General features: G+C 46.2%; 1 protein-coding gene across 1 annotated transcript; it reads right to left on the bottom strand.

Annotated features, from left to right (window-relative positions):
• Positions 1–1,959: 1,959 nt before the first annotated feature.
• STMN1 (stathmin 1) lies at positions 1,960–21,111 on the bottom strand. Its single transcript, XM_086957667.1, has 5 exons — positions 21,015–21,111; positions 17,431–17,500; positions 15,904–16,091; positions 4,077–4,268; positions 1,960–2,409 (listed from the first exon to the last, which is right to left on the bottom strand). Exons 2-5 carry the CDS (start codon positions 17,441–17,443, stop codon positions 2,350–2,352), a joined length of 453 nt encoding a protein of 150 aa, XP_086813793.1. The 5' UTR covers positions 17,444–17,500; positions 21,015–21,111; the 3' UTR covers positions 1,960–2,349.
• Between the last annotated feature and the right edge of the window lie 278 nt (positions 21,112–21,389).

The following is a 21,389-nucleotide window of genomic DNA, read 5'->3' as shown; positions in this document are numbered from 1 at the left end:
TTCGTGGTGAGGGACGCGTGGTAAACGTTATGCGGTGTAATTCCTTCGTAGTAAATGATGTTTCCCCAGAGGCTCCCTCTCAATCTTTGACAGCGTAGCGGTCTATATCATCCAGAAAATTTACTAAATCTACCTTAAAATGATCGCTACCGGTGATACCCATAACAATCCCTCTACAGAGCACTCAGCAACCTCTGCCAATGCTGCGCAACTGGAGAACTTTCCATGACTTACACCTGAAGTTGAATCTTTTAGCAAAGATTAAATCTGGGTCCCCCTTAGATGTGATCCTAGCAAAGATGACCTCCCGGGCTCGCTAAACTCGCCCCTACTATTTGCACCATCCTCAATAGTTCCTTGAGGGAGGGAGGGCACTCCCTCCCGAACGGATATCAGCTCAAATTGTTCCTATCCGGAAAAACCTCAAAGCCCCTATTGACGAATTGTCTATCACCCCATTTCTCCACCCCCACCCCCTTAGAGTAAGCTACTGAAAAAACACAACAAGTGCTTATCTGATTTTGGGCGACATCTAGGCAGTGCAAGGTTTCTACAGTCAGGCTTCCGGGCCAAGTACAGTGCCAAATCTGCCCTGATAGAGGTGACCGATAACATCAGAATGTTACTGGGGAAGGGTCAGGCAGCACTTTGTGCTGCTTGACCTATTGGTGCCTTTTGACACCATCTCGCACCAAATCTTACTCGAAAGATCTGGGTTCAAGGGGCTGCACTGAAATGGCTGGCAAACTTATTCACTGACAGAACTCAGTTACCATGGGTACATTTAGATCCAGACCACCAAAGTAACCAAGTGAGAAGACTTCTGCTCGAAGCACATGCCACCAACACCGCAGGGACATGTTTTCACATACTCTGGCTCCTAAGAAGAGCATTTCTTTTTTGGCCATCCTCCACACGAAAATTACTGATGCAAGCTCTAGTACGGAGCTGACTGGACTACTGCAATGCATGGTTTGCTTTCGCCAACGAGACGTCTTTGGACAAATTGCTAGTCGTCCAGAATACTGCAGCCAACCTAGTAGCTAATGCCCCACCGAGAATGGCCTCTATGCCGCTTCTATATAAACTCCACTTGCTCCCTGTGAGAAAACATTTGTTGCACTGTTCTTAAAGCTCTCAATGACCTGGGTCCCTCCTACCCACCTGCCAAACTTGTTGCCTCTAGGCCCCTTTGGTCAGGATCTAAACTACTTCTCTGCACCCAGAGAATTAAAAAAGCATGCATGGGTGGCAGGGCATTTACTCACCTAGCCCCTTCTCTTTAGCACAAACTAACGTTCAACTTACGTAAATGCCAGGTCCTCCTACTTTTCAGGAAGCTGCTTAAGACCCCTTTTCTGAGTTGAGCTCACCTGGCTAAAGCTCGCTGCCCAGAGCAACTTTTACGTATCAGGTCGGCGTGTAGATAAAAACTTACCACAAATTGCAGTTTTAAATATTTTGTCACACTGAAGAAAAAAGATGACTGAAAAACTTCAGAAAGGACGTTTATGAAGAGAAAATGCCAGACAGGAACAGCAAGGAAGCAGCATGGAAGATTGTCCTTACAAGTACAGTAGAAAATCTGAAACAGTTAATGACTAGGATCCAGGAAGCATGAGATGGATGTACCGCCAGCAAGCCAAACGTTTTAAGGTGGTGTATCCACCAGCACAGTCGCCAGAAGCAGGATCAGCCATATTGGTCAATATCTCAGAAATCCCAAATGTCCTACATTTCTTGTAGATCTCATGAAACACTGGTACAGATCCATGCAAATCAATCAAGTTGGTCAAGAATCAGATCGAAGTCATTTACAAATTCTCCCAAATATCTATGTAGCAAATACAAAACATTCCCACGTTAGCCTACAAAAGTGACACTTTCCTTGTAGCATCACAGAAAATGGAAGGCCCGTAACAGTATCTAGACTAATTGTTTTCACAAAATAGCAGAAACCAACATTATTTTTTTTTATTAGGTCAATACACAAAATTACAATACAATCTTGTGAACTGACACGCAACAGATGTATTACTAACAAAACACTATTCTTTTTAAACATGTTCTACAGAGCTGCCATTGTTCCAAGCTGGTACTAAATATACAAGTAGAAAAAAGGTAGAACATGAAAAGCAGATATAGCTACATCAGCAAGGCCATAAGAACACTTCATGAAGGACGACACCTGCTAGATCCCCAGTTAGCGCTTCACAGCACAAGTGCAAATTGTACTACAAGCCCTACATTACAGCATCTAATTGGGAAGAAAAAAAATATACCACTGGCCGACAGGTGAAAAAAGAAAAAATGAACAGTCTTTGGATATTGGAGTGCACCACTTAACATTCAGTTCTCTGGAACATCTTTGATCTCCTTGCTTTTTCGAATTTCTTCCAGTTTCTTATCCTAAAAGGGAAGTTAAATTGTATTAAGATTGAAGTTTGCAAGACAAGTTACAGTTATAAAGTGCATGTAACCATGGATCAAATGTTCACATTTATCTTGAAAAAAAGTTGGTCTACACATTAACATTCAGTGCAAAGGCTGGCAAACTTACTCGGACCAAACAATTAGTCAGGGGCTAGAGACCTCACTGGAAAGTAAGACCTCATTATCAGATAAACCAGTTACAGCCAAGTAGATTTTTGATAGCCAGTAGGCTATGTGCTAGGTTTCGCTACGACCAGAAAGCAAGATATACAAAGTCAATGAAGCAAATCATGTAGCCTTTTGGTTACTTCAGAGTGCTGAAATTGATTTAGGGGGGAGGTGAAGACGCGAAAAAGTCTGGTCACACATTTATTTCCAATGGAGGAAAAGTCCAAGTAGGTTGCCTTTGCAACTGACCCATTCAGAACATTAAGTATTATTTTTATTACAGGGCCATGTGCCACAGACATGCAGATGGGTCAGAGCTTCAAGGTAAGGGTGCGACCGTAAAATAGGGGCTCTGCTCACCAAAGTTGCAAGCATCCAGTTATTGAAAAGGGCAGCCATGTGGCCAGCTCAAATTATAGATGTTGGTGATAGCCCATGAAAGATATCCACCAAGAGCGCTATTTAACCCCTTTACTGCTAAGGCTATTTCACTGCTTTAATGTAATTTCCATTGAAATCAATGGAAAGTCCATGACGAGTTACCCTTGTCATTAGCGGCGAAGAGGTTAAGAACATTATGGTTAAATTAGTGGGAGTAGGTGCATGGTTTACTGTTCCGTAGCTCGAATTTATATACCCTGCAAGAAAAGCAAGGACTGGCACATAAGATTTACAGGGAATTTTTCACTCAAATAACCAAGTACACATTTCTTAAAGACGTGCCCAAGTGAGCTGTAAACCCTTAAAGCAGACAGGTGAATTTACCACGAGATCAGAAGCCGAAAGAGCTTTCAGCAACTTGCCACTGGCACCAGTAAAGTCAACTTTAACTACACACCAATAAGCCGGCGGGCAAAAAACGCAACAGCAAACTTCAAGCTGCAATAGAATCCATCTTAAAGCCACTTCTCTGGCAGTTCAGTTTCTACAAGGAAAACCCCACCTGTAACTTGGTCACACGCTCTTTTGTAACACAAACACTACTGCACCCCAGTATCACGTTGTAGGTCAGGAATATTTGGCAGTTTTTTTGTCATGTTTCAGCTTCAAACACAAATCAAGTGACTTGCCAAGTCTCATACGAGAACAGGCTCGAGAGAACAGCCTTCTCTGTGCAAGCCTACATTTCTATGCCCTCATCCAACAGTCACCGGACCTGGATTTCAAAGTCTCACGACCAAGTTAACTGTTGTGTATGGCTTGAAACCAAGAATTGCAAAATGTTAACCATACACCACCAGTTGCCACTCATCTTTATATGCAAGACACTTAAGCACGGTTTGTTAACGCCATGAAACCACAGTTTATTTTCACAAATGGGGATAAGGCTCTACATTAGTAGAATAATCTATCCACGGTTTGTTTAAAAAAAATGTCACTCTGCTAGAAGATGACCTCTAAAGAGACCCGTCCCCTTGTACTAATCTCATTTATTGCTCCTCGTTACAGCAAACCAAAGTTTGATCTTTACATACCTTTTCTCGCAAACGTTCAAGTTTAGCTTGCATTTGTGCCTCTCGGTTCTCTTTGTTGGCTTCCATTTTGTGTGTCAGTTTCTCCTCTGCCATCTTGCTGAAGTTGTTGTTTTCTTCTATTGCTTTCTGAAGTACTTCTTTCTCATGTTCCCGTTTCTCAGCAAGTTGCTTCAAAACTTCAGCTTCGTGAGACTGAAAGAAAAAATGAGGAGTCGAATGCAGACATTACAGCTGTTGCACAGAAGACTGACGATCCAAACGATGCAATTTAATGGTATGCCAGTTAAACTAAATTAAAGGCAAGTGGGGATCACACTATGTAAAATAGTTATAAGAAATGTACTTGTACTGAGACCGCCACCCCCCTCCAAAAAAAGAAGGTGTGAACGGCTCTCTTGGGTCCCGAAATAGATGGGTAGGACCTAAAAGCCTCACCACTTGTAGGATATGTAACCAGATATTTAAAACACTAGTTGCAGACGTTAGAGCCAAAAACTAGAATATGAATGAAATTATATATATATATATATATATATATATATATATATATATATATATATATATATATACACACACACACACACACACACACACAGCTACACATGACACGAACAGCTGATTACTCGGCTATGTTGTATCATTGCATTCATGTTTTTTGCAATTTGTTTTCCATTAAGCCAACAGCACTTCAATCACCGGTTTTAGAATTTCGAAGGCTGAGCATTGAAAAGACTAATCCACTAGTGTTCAGGCTCACTTTAAAAACATATCACCCTTTGCCCTTCAGACCTAACTGGTACCCCTTTCTGCGCCCAATATTTGGCACGGTTTACCAACCTGTTGGTGATGCAGGACAACATCCAATGAGACCCACTTGAACAATTCAGGAGTCAAAAATCAAACTGCAAGTCATTTTGAGCTGCTCATTACCACACGGATAATCCAGTTGACCCAAGTGCCTAGGCAATTCACTCAATATAGTAAGAGTGTCATCATCACAATGCTGTAGACAACGCTTCTCACTAGGGAGCAGATAACCGTACTGCAAATGACTGCTCTTTGGCATTCAGTACTATACACTGACCATCCTGTTATCCAAGGTTCAAGCGCCACCCATACGCTGATGAAAGCTGGTAAGGCCACCTTTTATGTGTAAAGCTGAAGGGAAGCCGAGTTCTGCTTAAATAGACCCTTAAGGTAGGAAGGGGGTAGATTTTGCAAGGCTAGGAGAACCAGAGAAGGTGGCAGTTCGCTTGAAACAGCCCAACGAAGATTGGCGAGTTGATTGATTTTAAGACTATGTCCAATACAACTCTAAACCAGTGTAGAGTGAAATTGTACTACTCCCTCACATGCAAAAAACAACAAAAACACCATTTCAATCTGCAGCAGGATACGGTGTGGGGTGATTAGGCTCTGTGGTAGTGGCGCTCACTACCAACAGTCTGTTTGACAGTACTTGACTATTTAGTTATGGGGCTCAGGGAGGGGGGTAATCATCCAGTACCCCTCAATAAAGATCCCTGACAAAATGCTAACAAGCCCTAGCACACACGCACAGCCTCTATACACATATGGTGCTAACAAATTATAGTAAACTATCAATAGTAGTGTGAGGTAGTTGGTTTGATGTTCATTCCAGTTGCTCCAGCCAAAACGTGTTTTGTCGATAAGAGAATAGGACCAGTGACTTCCTCAGGGCTGTATCACTTGTGTAGACCGTTTTCTGCCTAAAGAAGTTCCTGCTGGTTATGCTTCCGTCCCAGCCGTAATTGGGCTGGGATAAGATTCAGATTTCCTGTTCCTGGTTATAATTTGTCTGACACCGACTTTGATTCCGTGTCGTGTCAGTGGTCCCATGAAGTACGAAGCTGTGATTGCTAGAGAGGTGAGAATCTATTTACAGCACTCCAAAATATAATTTTTAAATATTTCAGTTTTTATGTACGTATTGTACAGCTAAAGAAAAATGTGTCCATTGTCACCAGTGAAATTCATGGGATATCATAACAAGCACACCGTATGGGGATCAACAGTGGTCCAATGTGGAATCAAGAATGGTCCTCTTCACGGCTTGAAATTTTGATTATTCTTCTTTATTCAAAATTCATTAAAAACAAGTTTCCAGCATACAAATCGCCAACACGTGTTTCGTCTCCCACAGAGACTTTATCAAGGCACGGAATAAATAAAATAAGGAGTGAAGTAAACACGTAACTGGATTCACTCCAACAGGAAAATCAATATAATTCTCAATAGTAGTAACATCATTATTAATGTGCAGAAGTATCACGGGCGAGAGAAAATACATGAATAAAGGCTGCCAGCATCCACAATTAAGCTCGCAGCAAAGGTCACCCTATATATAAATTTGATCTGACTCCCCGGAAGTTAGAGGGGTCAGAGTTCACAACCCTGATAAGTTGCAATTCGCTTACCAGGTATCAGCAAGTCTAGCCTCCCGCCTCGTAGCCTGCAATGATTGCAGGCTACGAGGCGGGAGGCTAGACTTTTGACCTTTGCTGCGAGCTTAATTGTGGATGCTGGCAGCCTTTATTCATGTATTTTCTCTCGCCCGTGATACTTCTGCACATTAATAATGATGTTACTACTATAGAGAATTATATTGATTTTCCTGTTGGAGTGAATCCAGTTACGTGTTTACTTCACTCCTTATTTTATTTATTCCGTGCCTTGATACAGTCTCTGTGGGAGACGAAACACGTGTTGGCGATTTGTATGCTGGAAAAACTTTTTTAATGAATTTTGAATAAAGAAGAATAATCATTTCAAGCCGTGAAGAGGACCTCTTTCTTGATTCCACATTGGACCACTGTTTATCCCCATACTGTGTGCTCGTTATGATATCCCATGAATTTCACTGGTGACAATGGACAAATCTCTTTATCTGTACAATACGTACATAAAAACTGAAATTAAAAAAATAAGTTGGAGTGCTGTAAATAGATTCTCACCTCTAGTAGTTCTTCTGGTTGAACATTTATGTGCACCGACACAGCACCATTAGGTAGTAGGTGCTTTGAGTTTGAGCACCCAATTGTATACTGATTGCATTTATCTACAACACGCAATAATTGTGAAACATAGTTCTCTTGAATGTTGCGGACTTTAAATTTTTGTGACACTACTACCTCCTTGCTAAAATTTACGAAGCTGTGATTAGCAGCTCATAAATGCGCTGGTTAGCACCCCATCACATTATGCATCCTCTGCTCCACGTCTGGCCGAAGTAAGTCTACCTGCAGGAACGGGAAATCTGAATCTCATCTTATCCCAGACCAATTACGGCCGGGACGGAGTAAAACCAGCAGGAAGTTCAGGCAGAAAACAGTCTACAAAAGTGATACAGCCCTGCGGAAGTTGCAGGTCCTATTCCCATAGCGACAAAACATGTGTTGGCTGGAGCAACTAGTATAGGTATATACCCGGGGAGGTGGGTGGGCGCATGAGACTACATGCCAAAAACAGATGCACACAGTTAAGTAGCATTTTCTTTTAGAGGCATAGGAGCTGTAGATCAAATGCTTGTACATAGACTATACAGCAGTTCTCCCAAAGCGGTGGTTAACCTGTAGCTGTTGGAGTAGTCTGTAATAGCTTATGTAAAACTGCCTAGCCTACTCTAGCTTGTTGTGCAACACATGTACTGAATAGTGTTTTGAGAAGGTGTTCGGCATAGACCATGTTGCAGCTTTGCATATGTCTATGGGTATATTCCCTAGGAATGCCATAGAAGACCCCAGTTTACGTGTAGTCTGCTCTAGGGAGAACTGGTAATGTTAGTTTAGCCTTTGCATAACATCTGAATACACTCAGCAATCCACCTTGCAATACTCGACTTTGATATGGTATTGCCCTTGTGTGGTGGAGCAAAGGCTACAAAACGGTGATTGGTGTTACGGAAAGGTTGTCCTTTCAATGTAATACAGCAATGCTCACTTGATATCTAGTGTCCAGAGCACATTCAGCCACTGAATCTGGTTGAGGGAAGTACAGTAACTCAACTGATCGATTACTGTGAAAGGCAGAAATAACCTTAGGAGGGAATTAAGGATTGACCCAAAGAACTTTGTTTCGATGCATCTGCAAAAAAGGTTCTTCTATGGTTAATGCCTGTATCTCACAGACTGAGTGATGTGATAGCAACTAGAAGAGCCACTTCCCATGTAAAAAAAATTACGTTCACATCTGCGCAATGGTTCAAAGGGTGGACCAATCCGTCTGGTGAGAATATTGAGATTTAACACTGGGCAGATGGACGCCTTGGTGGAATAACTTTTGAGTCCCTCCATAAATGCTTTAATGATAGGTCATCGTGGACTCAGCAAAATCTTTAGGCATAACACTTGACACCAATCTCAGCATGCAGGAACACAACAAAGCAACTAAGGGAGCGAACTACCAAATCAACACCCTTAGGAAACTTAAACCCTTCCTTCCAGCCAAAGACTTCCAAACTGCGGTACAATCACTAGTCATACCTCGAATAGACTATGGCAGCACCGCCCTCTGCGGTCTACCCCTAGCTACTACAGCACCCATAAGAGCCTCCTTAAACGCCGCAGCGAGATTCATCACTGGATCAAAAAAAAACTCACATTTCCCCTGACTTCAAATCCCTGAACTGGCTGCCTTTTGAAGCCAGAATACAACTGAAAATCGCTTGTTTGACGCACAAGGCTGTCCACCTGAGCTCACCTAGATACCTCGCTCAGAAGCTGATTTCTGGAGGCTCCAGAATCACTAGAGGCACAAACAATCTTTTGCTGAAGCCTAAAAGATTCCGCAAGGAAAAAAACCTATAAACGTTCTCTCTCAGGAATGGCTCTCAGGATTTGGAACTCACTCCCCCCTGAAACCAGACTCATCCCCTCTATCACACTTTTCAAGAAAGAAGTAAAAGCGATCCTCATGGCTAAATACACCTGAACCACTACTGGGGATCAACTTCAAAGACTCGATACTGATCTGTATTACCTGTTCGAACCCTTTGCATTTTTGTATGACTGAAATTGAATTACTTGATTGTTTATGATATCACTACACTGTACTTTTAACACTATTGATGTATCTGTGTATATATGCTCCCTTCCTCTGTAAAGCGCTCTGATATCTGCGAAGATCTTGTTCGCGCTATATAAAACTTTCTAAATAAATAAAGGTACTCAAAAAGAGACCAGATGCGGTCTATTCTGGAGGGATGCGGCCATTGCCACAAGATGCAAGCGGATAGATGTGTATACTAAATTGGAACGTTGTAGATGTAACAAATAGCATATAATGTTTTGTACCGAAGCATGAAGCAGGTTGATAGGAGTGTTACAGTAAATCACAAACAGCTTCCACTTGGATGCATAGCATGCTCTTGAGGTAGGACGCCTGGCTTCCGGATGATATTCATACAGTCTGGCAGTAGGTTTAGATAGCCAAACTGACTTCAGGTGCCAGATCACTAGATGGAGTTGACTGGGACCTGGATGTCTTATCTCACCTTGGTTCTGGGTGAAGGTCATAGTTTGAAGAGGAACTACTGAGGGTTCAAATAGGGTTATGAACCATGGTTGATATGCCCATGTGGAAGCAACTAGGATTAGCGTCAGGGACGTAAAGAGGTTCCAAACCACTTATGGAATGAGTGGGAGGTGCAGAAAAGTGTAAGGAAATATCCCTGACCAATTCATCCATAGTGCATTGCCTTTGGACAATGTGTGGGTACCTGGACGCGTAGTTTGGGTATTTTTGCATTTAGATGTGTGGCAAACAGGTCTGTTTGGGAAGCCCCACATCTGGAAGAATGGGAGGAGCATGTAGTTCCCATTTGTGGATCTGTGGTTTCTGGTGACTTAACAGATCTCCCATCCGATTGTCCACTCATGGTATGTGTTCTGCCAGGAGATAGATGTGATGAATGACCAAGCTAGCACAGGAAATCTGGAGATGGGACAGTTGGAGGGAGTGGGCCCCCATCCCCAGTTTTTTAAATGCAGTACATGGCTGTCATGTCTGTACGAATTAGTAAGGTTTTGCGTACTAACTAAACTTGAAATGCTTCCAGAGCGAGAAAATTTGTTACGCGCTCTAGGTGATTGATATGAAAGTTTTTGGGGGGCCCATGTGCCTTCAATTGTGGTTTTGGAGATGTGCTCCCCACCTGTTAGTGATGAGTCGGTTGTCAGAGCAATCTGTGGAACCGGGTCGCTGAAGGGCTGTCCTTTTAACAGGTTGTGTGCTCCACCACTGCAGAGAACTGGTGCGGCCATCTACCAACACTAGATCTGATAACTGACCCTGGGTCCACGTACGTCCCCTGCAGGAATGCTTAGCACACATCTGAAGTCTTGCTTCGGGAACTACGAAAATGCAAGACACCTGCGACTACTGCAAAGCATTTTGTGAACACCTGGGTGCAGTCGTCACTCCTAAGGGTAGGACCTTGAATTGATAATGTTGGCCTGCTACCACAAACAGGAGAACAGGAGATACTTGCGGTGGGCAGGGTGTATTGGTATATGAAAGTGTCATTTAGATCCAGAGTGGATAGAAAGTCGCTGTGCTGAAGGAGAGGAAGCACTTTGTCACCATGTGAAAATGGTCTGATTGAATATGGAGCTCGAGTTCTGGAGGTCCAATATGGGCCTGAGAGCAGTCCTTTCGGGAATTAGAAATTAAGGGAGCCACTTGTGATGCTATCCATTTACTGGAAGCATTCAATAATTTGGACTATCAGGATGCGGGGAACCCCCTCCCCCCCCCCGTTTGAGAGTTACCCCTCTTCCGAGCATCAGAAAAAACCAAAGAGTCGATAGGTAACTGGCCTCTGATGTACACTGGGTCATTAGGTGCATTCCTGTACTTCTCTACCCTGGAAGTGATAACCCTAGCTTTGACAGGGTCTTGAACGATATCCTCAGTATGTTTAAGCAGGGCCTTTAACATCGGTATGGTTTGGATCGCCCTTTGGAGGAGGATTTTATATTAGAGACCCTTAGTTAATCTCAGACTCTCCTTGTGGAGCTATACCCCAAGGTATTCTGCAGCCCAATGAACTCAATGTACCCAATATTATCATCCGGCGGGGAAGGTCTAGATGGATACAAATCATGGTCATTATCAGGTTGCGGGACATTATCATGATCTCATTGATCAGGATCCTGTGGGACATCTTATGGTGCTACATGGTAGTCGTAATCATGTGGGTCAGGTGGTGTAGGGGCAGGTGAAAAAGGATCTTCAGAAATGTAAAGAGAATAGTCAATAGCCACTTTCCCATTTTTAAAAGAAATTTGGTAGCTCTGATAAGCCTAATGCACAAGTTACTACTTGTGCAACGATATATCTGTAAGAGACATTAGTTAGTGGTAGATTCCTTACCTTAGAATATCCCCAGGCGTCAGACTGGATCCGGAAAGTTTTGCGTAGCAGTACCCTGGCGCGTCGGTAGGCGTCGTCTGCGGCTCCGCGTCAGTCGGAGTACTTAGACGCCTCCACGTGCTGACGTCAGTTCTTAGCCACAGCTTTTCCGCGCCAGAAGCGCAGAGCCATGACAAAAACCAACACTGGTGCCAAAAAACTAGGGCCCTGAAAGGGAATGACCGTAACCCTAGATATCGGTTCGCAGAACGGGGAGGATGGGTGGGTCGGTAAGGAATCTATCACTAACGTCTTACAGATATATCGTTACACAAGTAGTAACTTGTGCATCTGAAAGAGACACGTTCGTGATAGATTCCTTACCTTAGAAGAGATACCCCAGCAATACCATCCCCGTGGTGGTCGGTCTGCGAACCAATAATCACACCAGAAAGTCCTGGAGGACGGAACGGCCAAAGTAGCCGTCCCTCCGGACTGGACTGTCCAGGCAATAGTGCCTTGCAAACGTGTGCAGTGAGGCCCACGTAGCTGCCTGGCAAATGTCCTGCAAGGGCACACCTCGGCCCAAGGCAGTAGTAGTGGCCGTGGCTCGAGTGGAATGAGCCCTCAGCCCAACAGGGGGTTTTCTTCTTAGCCAAGGAGTAACACGCCTGAATGCACATGATAATCCACCGAGAGATGGTGCACTTGTGCACCGCTTTCCCTTTCTTAGCGCCCGCGTACCCAACAAAGAGTTGATCATCCACCCGGAACTGTTGTGTGCGATTCAGATAAAATGAGCGCACGTTTTGGGTCCAGACGGTGGAGCCTCTCCTCCTCTCTCGAGGGGTGCGGAGGCGGAAAGAAGGTGGGCAATGTGATGGATTGCCCAATGTGAAGGCCGTGACTACCTTAGGCAAGAAGGAGGGCCTAGTCCTTAATACAACCTTGTCCGGATGGACTGAAAGGAAAGGAGGCTTACAAGATAGAGCCTGGAGCTCACTCATTCTCCTGGCAGAGGTGATTGCTACCAGGAAGGCAGTCTTCAGAGAAAGAAGGCGAAGAGGACAGTTGTGAAGTGGCTCAAAGGGAGCGCACATCAGAAACGTTAGAACCAGGTTCAAGTCCCACTGAGGCATCACGAAGGGAACAGGAGGAAAGGTATGAGTGATGCCCTTCAGGAATCGATTATCGATAGGGGACTTTAACAAAGAAGGTTGGTCAGGCAGCCTCAGAAAGGATGAAAGATAGCCCTCGACAGTGCCCAGAGCAGGGCCCTGCTGGGCAAGAGAGAGAAGAAAGAGGAGAACCTCAGAAAGAGGGGCATTGAGGGGGATCCACAGCCTTTGCTGTGCACCATGCCACATATCTGTTCCACCTGCAGGCGTATACCGACTTTGGAGGGACGCCTGGCTGCCAGAATGATATTGCAAACTTCAGGAGGCAAGTCGAATGGCCTCAACTGTCGCCGCTCAATCTCCAAGCATGGAGGTGGAGACTGGACAGGTTCGTGTGGAGGACTGTCCGCTGCGACAGAAGGTCCTCCTGAAGAGGCAGACGAACCGGTGGATCGACTGACATACTGAGTAGCTCGGGATACCAGTACCTTCGTGCCCAGTCCGGAGCCACAAGGATGACTTGGGCCCGGTCGCGCTTGATCTTCAGCACTCCGGGCAGAAGTGGTATAGGCGGAAAGGTGTACAACAGACCGCAACTCCACTCGCGACGAAAAGCGTCTCCGAGCGAGTGCACCTTGGAAATTCCAACGCGCATAACTGATGACATTGCGCGTTCTCTTCGGTGGCGAATAGATCCAACCAAGGCTCTCCCCATCACAGAAAGAGGCCTTGCGCCACGTCCGAGTTCACACGCCATTCGTGATCCATCGAGCACCGACAGCTGAGTTAGTCCACCCTGGCGTTCAGAGAACCCGCAAGGTGTTGAACCACCAGAGTCACGCCCTGATGTTCCAGCCATTGCCAGAGACGCAGAGCCTCCTGGCAAAGGGTCCACGACCCCACTCCGCCCTGTTTGTTGCAGTACCACATGGCGGTGGTGTTGTCCGTGAACACCTGCACTGCGCTCCCGCGGACAGACAGGAGGAATGCTTTCAGTGCCAGACGAATCGCCTGCAGCTCCAACAGATTGATATGGAGCCGGGACTCCACCAGAGACCAGAGTCCTCTGATCTCCGCCTCTCCCACCCCAGCCCTGGAGGGACGCGTCCGTCACAACTACGTGCTCCGCCCTGTTTGTTGCAGTACCACATGGCGGTGGTGTTGTCCGTGAACACCTGCACTGCGCTCCCGCGGACAGACAGGAGGAATGCTTTCAGTGCCAGACGAATCGCCTGCAGCTCCAACAGATTGATATGGAGCCGGGACTCCACCGGAGACCAGAGTCCTCTGATCTCCGCCTCTCCCACGTGGCCACCCCAGCCCTGGAGGGACGCGTCCGTCACAACTACGTGCTCCGCCCTGTTTGTTGCAGTACCACATGGCGGTGGTGTTGTCCGTGAACACCTGCACTGCGCTCCCGCGGACAGACAGGAGGAATGCTTTCAGTGCCAGATGAATCGCCTGCAGCTCCAACAGATTGATATGGAGCCGGGACTCCACCGGAGACCAGAGTCCTCTGATCTCCGCCTCTCCCAAGTGGCCACCCCAGCCCTGGAGGGACGCGTCCGTCACAACTACGTGCTCCGGTTGGGGAAGGGCGGGGGAAGAGGGATCTGCCGTTGACCCAATCGCGGTCCGTGAGCCACCACTGCAGCTGTCTCGCAGTGCCCTCAGAGATCAGGACATGGTCGGACAGGTTGCCCCGGTGCTGGGCCCACTGAAACTTCAGGTCCCACTGCAGAGCCCGCATCCGCCACCATGCGTGATGCACCAGAAGGATGCAGGAGGCCATCAGCCCCAGAAGCCGCAGCGTCAACATGACCGAAACTCGGGATAACGGCCTGAAGATCGGAATCAGATCCTGCATATCCCGAACCTGCTGTTCGGGCGGGTAAACCCGAAACTGCGCCGAGTCGAGAACCGCTCCGATGAAAAGGAGCTTCCGAGAGGGGCACAGGTGTGACTTAGGCACATTGATGGAAAATCCCAGCTGGTGTAGGAGGTCCACCGTAGTCTGGAGGTGGCTGACGATTGTCTGGGCGAGCCCGCCTTCAACAACCAGTCGTCTAGATAGGGGAAGACTGACACCCCTAACCTGCGCAGATGAGCTGCGACCACCACCATCACCTTCGTGAACACCCGTGGGGCGCTGGTAAGGCTGAAGGGGAGCACGGTAAACTGAAAGTGCTCGAGGCCTACCATGATCCGCAGGTAACGCCAGTGGGCCGGCAGGACGGGGATGTGGAAATATGCGTCCTGCAAGTCCAACGCTACCATCCAGTCTCCTGGGTTTAGGGCAGTCAAGACCTGAGCCAGTGTCAGCATTTTGAACTTCTCCTTCCGGAGGAAGCCGTTGACGTTCCTCAGATCCAAGATAAGGCGTAGGCCCCCTTTGCCCCTCTTGGGTACCAGAAAGTAGTGGAAGTAGCAACCACGTCCTACTTCTGGCCCAGGAACGCGCTCGATGGCCCCCTTGGCACACTGTCATTTTACAAATTAACATAAGCAGGACTACATATGCCCAATTGCCACACAAATTGGTTAGTCTGAAGAAAAGGTGTCTGGGAATGAAGAAAAAAAATCCAGACAATGGTAACTAATAAATTCCTAGTCGTGAACCTATGTAATGTAGATGTGCTTAAAGGACTACCCACCATTATATAGTGTCCGAGGACAAGCCTGAAGCAGGACCCCTTCCTTTCCACATCACATGTAAACATTCCCCCATATACATGCTTGTATTCCCTGCCTAGTGTCTATTATTGGTGTCAAATTATAATCCTGCAATAAAAACGAATACCTCCAGTAGGACAGAACTATCAGGTGGTTTCAACCAGTGGCCCTGCGTGTCTACACTACTCTAGGCTGTATCGACTAGGAAGAAGTTACACTTCCAAAGCAGGGCATACGCCACCGAAAATGTAAACCTATTCAGAGGTCTGAGGAATCCGTGAAACCAAGGTAAATCCAGACACCATGTCTGATCGAGCCCCCGAATTGTTGCGCACCTCTACAAGCAGAATACCTCAGCTAAGCGTTGAGAGCACCCAAGAACAAAGATGCAGGTAAGAGAACACCTCATTCCCTTCTTTTTAGTTGCTCAGGCTGATTACACTCCCCAAATTTAAAAACGGAGGGGGGGGGGGGGAGGGAGGGGAGGTGATATGCCAATACATTTAAAGCCAATGAGCACCACTGGTGACTCCAACAACCCATTTAAGTGCAAATCGCCAGGACCATGTATTAAGGAATCAGTCAAGCATTTTAAAAGCGAGGTGTGTTTTAATGAAACCTGTTGCACTGCTAAGATACAATTCCTTTAAAGCCTCCACAGTTACCTTGCGCCTCTCTTCAGCAGCTTCCAACTTTTTCTGAATTTCTTCCAGAGAAAGATCCTTTTTCTTTGGAGGGGACAGCAGATGGTCTGCACCACCGCCTGCCTTTGCAGCAGCTGCCGCCTTGTCAGTGAGAATAACCTCAAATGACTGTCCTGATGCACGTTTATCTAGTTCCTTTACGTGAATATCTGAAATGAAAACAAACAGTGCTGTTCATAAAACACCATGGAAGAAGTCATAAAGATCCTCGCATAGGAAGAAGCAATTTTCAAAATAAAGGCTGCGCTGATTAAAAGACTAAATTCTTTGTACCAGTTTAGTAAAGAGAAATGCCAGGCTACAGATTTCCTGTTCTTTTTGCAAGCCTATTTATCCCACTACGATCTCCTTCAGCATTAAAACGTGCTTGTTCCCTCATGCATGCGATTGAGAAGTGTCCTGCCCAATAGAGGGTCAGAACAACATCAGAGGCTCAATTGCAGCACCTTTGAAATCACTAAACGTGAGGCAATCCCCCCATGTGGCAGTTAAGCAGAGGAACACATCAGCAAGGCTCGAGTTGGAACCACAAAAACACTTGAGGGATGTAAAGAAAAAACATTTAGATATTGCGGTGTCTACGGACGCATGTGACTGATGCATCCAAGTCATTATCGTGGTCCTGGGCATCCATGGCATGCTGAGGTCCACCAAACAACCCAGTTCTAGCATAACGTGGTCAACTGCATGACCGTGCAAACCTGAGAATTAAAAGTACGACAATGATTGCATTAAACTATTTAGAAGTGTGCCCTGTGGTGGACTCGCATTTAAGGGACTAGAAAGTCAAAATTGTAAAATCAGGACGAACCTCAGTGTATCCAGCCCACACCATTGTGTTCAGCTTCAGATTGCACCTAGGTTCTACTCCACCATCATTTGGTGCCATTTCTATCAAACACAAAATCAGTATCTCCAGTTCCCATAATCGGATTTTGTTCACTTTATTCCACCTTACTATTTTACTAGTTCGGTTTGGGGTGTTTGTTTTGTATTTTGACGCCCCACACAGACTTCTTGTTGCACCAAATTAAACTGGACAGGTCGGTGCCATAGCTTTCAGGGGGTGGATTTCAGGTTCATTTAATGAGCTTACTCACCCTGACAAGTGCTACGATTATTCCTTAAAGTTGTGAGCTACCCACCTACAATTACAAAACAATTTTACAGGAGATCACAGATTGAGCACATAAGATCTTCAATGAGTTGGTCATGTGGTGGAGAGCCTGACTATATGTCCAGAAACAATTGTGAAAGGTTGTGAATTCAGTTTAATATACATGGGATTATCTCAGACTGTTAAGGAACACGTACGGGCACAAATTGGAGTTAAGAGATTTACTTTAATTTAAAAATACGATAAAGTGTGTTATCTATAATGTACTGTATGCATTTAAATAAAGCGACATCACCAGTGTACCTCAACTTTTGGTGACAGTGCACAGCTGTTGAGTAACAGGGTTTTTGTGGTGGCATTTCTTTACTCACCAGAGCTGGCCATGACGATAAAACAGTCAAAACAGGTACAGGTCTAAAATAAATCCAGTATCTTAAGACCCTGAAAAAAATAAAATATATATCAAGATATATTTGTTTCACATCAACCCCCCCCCTCCCCCATCTCTTTATAGGCCAGAACTCTATAAGTGGAACTATACTTTAGTGCCTGCATTCAAGGTGTAGCTTCATTTGAGGTGCCCGTTAAAAACATCCTTGCCACATCCAGCAATTGTCTCAAACCCGGGGCGGGGCTAGGTGGAGAAGAGGGAGACTATGTGTAGGAATTACTGGATACCTAGGAGTCTACAGATTATTCAAAATGCTGCTTCATGATCGCCACTCCATCTCCCTGCACTTCCAGGTCTTTACAATTCAGAGGCATTTACCTTTTTTGCACATTCTGGAGCAGCCTCTTATACTGCGTGTAATGCAAGTTCAAAACATGAATTTTTAGAGCGCATGTTTACCCAGAAGGGCATCTTGGCGCTGAATAAGATGCAAGTCATTGAGTTGGATAATTAACATGTTCAGCGCTTTCTAAAACAGACTGAGACTTTATAGCACTAAAAAAAACATGTCACAAGACTCCACTGCATCCACCAGGATTGGGTGCAATGCATTATTTATTTGAGGTTTCATAATATATATTAAAATAATTTAATCTGCGTGTTTTACATGTAGCCACCAAAAAGTTAAAATATTTTGCTTATCCACTCACTTACTCCGTACCCTACCCCACCCCCTTGCGCGCAGCATCGCAGGTCCCTTACTTATTCATGCTGTCACCACTGTTTGTGGGAGACATTTACTTCAAAACGAAGAAAGAAGAAATGCGGCTGCCCACAGCCCCCGCAGGGGGCCACCCTTTAGCGCCATTTGGGCACTTCCCCACCCCCACTATAATGTGGGACTTCAGGAGGAGTCCCCTTACCAGACGTGTCACTTCTGGCACGCAGAGGAGGTATTTATGCCTCCCCCGGCCATCTTGGCATCCTCTTTGCGCCGGACACGCCGTCTCCCACCCTACCACTTACCCGGCATGGGGTTGGCAGGCGAAGTACACAAAGTTATAATGCTTTTTGTTGTTGCAGGTGGAGTTAGAGCGATCTGGAAGCATATGGGCACATAAGGGTACCTCTGCAAGAGCACAATAGGGGTGTCAGAATCAAATCCCAGGAGCCTCAGGGGAGTCCTGGGGTAATTACATAGGCGCCCTGTTAGTCCTTAGGGTGGTTGTGGACCTGAACAACCAGGAGCTTGCCTTGCTACGCTTCGCCGTGAAAGGGGCGTGAGAAATAAGGGACCAGTGTGTCACGTGACAGTATGGGGATCACCCCCATAAGGGTAGTGCTGATTGGTTTCTCCACAGTGCTTGGCTGATCAGGCGTGCAGGGCAGCATAGGTTGGAACAGCTGCCTGCCCTTGGATCGCCCGCAAGATAACCCACCATATTGCATACTTTGTATGGAATAAACCTGCAGCAATATTTTTCCCAAACAAAAGTTGTGTTGTGTATTTATTTATGCATGCATACTCTGTTGGGGTGTGGTGCCATAATGGAACCATGTGGACGGTCAGGCAGCTTTTCATGACTCTACCCTCTTTTGTAGCCACATCTTTAATCCCCAACTGATTGATTCCACGAGTAAAACGTTTTCCCAGCACTGAAGCAACATCCCTTACCAAGCCTTCAGGTCCTATTCACCCGACAACATTTGCCTCGGTCCCCGCAACCACGGCGGCCGCTCCTTTTCCTTCCTGGTAGCTCGTAATTTAAAGACCCTGTGCTCTCTACCTGTGGCTAAGCCATCTCTAAACTTCAAGAAACCGCTGAAGACGTAATTTTGATAGTATTCTCGGTACTGATGTTTTCTTCAATCGAGACCAGTACTTTGATCTTCAGTGCTAGGAAGGCGGGGGTGATGTTTTCCAAAGCCAAACAACGCAGCGTGCTGGCGAGTTGCGCAATCTAGTTGTATTGTGAAGCTGTTGTAGGGCTGAGGCGTGGGTGCAAAACAACAAAGTGTATCCAAGAAGGTTTCAGAACACCCGCCGTCCCTTTTGACAATGTTACGACTACCTCTCCCTAAATATTAATCTGCGGAACGACAATAAAAAGGAGTTCGATGACCGTATGTTTGGTAATATAAACACCCTTCGATTCCAGGGAGGAAGCGTTGAAGAAATTGAGCAGCGTTGTGGCCCAGACTCGCACTAGTTTACACTAACGCTCGCAATTGTGCCCCATTCACTTCGGGTGTTCAATGGCCAACAGTAATAAAGAGGGTTTTAAGTGATTTGTCCATTAAACTGCCGCCGTCAAACGCCCCAATTTCAGGCGTTTCCCTGCCTTTGGCTAAAGGGAGGCAGCGGACTAAGTGGTCAGACAACAAGTACGGACGTTCAGCCAGTTAACTCGGCTTCTTTAAACAGTCCTGGAAAGGGTATATATGAACCCGACAGGGGGTGACAAGCTGAAATGGTATTTATTCTCCCTTAACAATAACAGCGCACGAAGACTCCTATGTGCGAAACCATGCCTAATGGTGTCTATGATGGGGGGCAGATTGGTTCGGAATCTAGCTCACTAGAGCATGCAGGGGTCGTGGGCATACTGGTATCGTCTAAAAATATGCTGCGAAAATACTGACATTTTGCGCTCACCCAGATGCGTGCTGCCAGCGAATATACTAAACCCGTGAAACATCAGTAACCTGGGCAAAATTGCGTGCATTGTAAATTCTTGAATTGCTGTGAACCTTTCCACAACCCTGTATGGCTAGCCATTAGGTTCTTCGTTAGGTTTGGCGGGGTTGCGATTAGCGTCCCATTACAAAGCGCGCCATTGTCCACACGCGTCTCCAACATGTGAATAGCGTTGGAGGGGACGGGCTTGCTCGGAGCCGCGCGCACGCGCGCTCCATCCAGTGCCTCGCGCCCCCTTTGTTGTTCTGAAATCAGCATGGAGGGTGGGGCGCGCAGGCTCCTCGAGCCACACAAAGCGAACGCGTGCGAGGCCGAACACGCCCACACCAGGGACGGTCGTCCGCCATTGGCTGGCGCTTCGCCCGTCTGCCAAGCGAAGCGCGCGGAGAACCGAGGCGGTTACCCTGGATTCAAACGGAGGAGTGCGCGCGCCTGGGGCATGTAAAACAATAAACGTATATAATTTATAAAAGGGGCAGATATGGGGGCTGGAGAGTAAAGAAATAAATATGTTAATCGGTACACCACGAAGTATTGAGAAGCCGGGACGCCGTACCTCGAGCACGTAATGATCCCATTCCCTTATCTACCTACGAAAATGTAATTTAACACACAAGCAACGACTACCCTTGCGGGAGGCCTTTCGGAGGATTAACACGGCAAATGGATCCAAGTCAACCAACGGCAGTTCTGGCACATTTGCACAAGATGCCATTACAGTTACTAGAATCACACATCCTTTCACATAATAGTGGCTCCGTCATTGTGGTCCCTCGCTGCCCTCTAACGGTAATCCCCACATTTACCTATTGTCTGTTACCGCCCCATAATCCACTCGCACGATTAAACCAGGGATCCACACTCACCTGCTGCTCCGCTCTGTCTGACTCGCCCTAGCTGGCCGAACCCAACAAAAGCGACAGACAGCGGCACGTGACAGCCCATTGTCCACCTCCATTGGCTGAAAGGCGCGGCGCGTGCCTCCTCGAGGGGGGCGCGAGACTGGGTGGAGCCTGCCGCCCCATCAACAAGTGACGCTTCAGTCGAATTTTGGGAAATGTAGTGCCCAACATGTGCAGCCAGGCCACATCATTTCATGCAGAGGATAGTGTAAAATGATCGTCTAAAAAACTCAAGGGCATGATTCTGAGCCCAACATAGAGGCAATACACAGATGCATATTCCTCAGATCAACGTCTTAGAGGTGAAACGAAGGCTCACCTAAAATACAAATAAAACAG

Source organism: Lissotriton vulgaris, chromosome 2_1 (assembly GCF_964263255.1).
Source record: "Lissotriton vulgaris chromosome 2_1, aLisVul1.2, whole genome shotgun sequence".
In the NCBI taxonomy this organism is placed as follows: Eukaryota; Metazoa; Chordata; class Amphibia; order Caudata; family Salamandridae; genus Lissotriton; species Lissotriton vulgaris.
The sequence above is the reverse complement of the archived record's forward strand: the minus strand, read 5'-3'. Positions and strand labels throughout refer to the sequence as shown.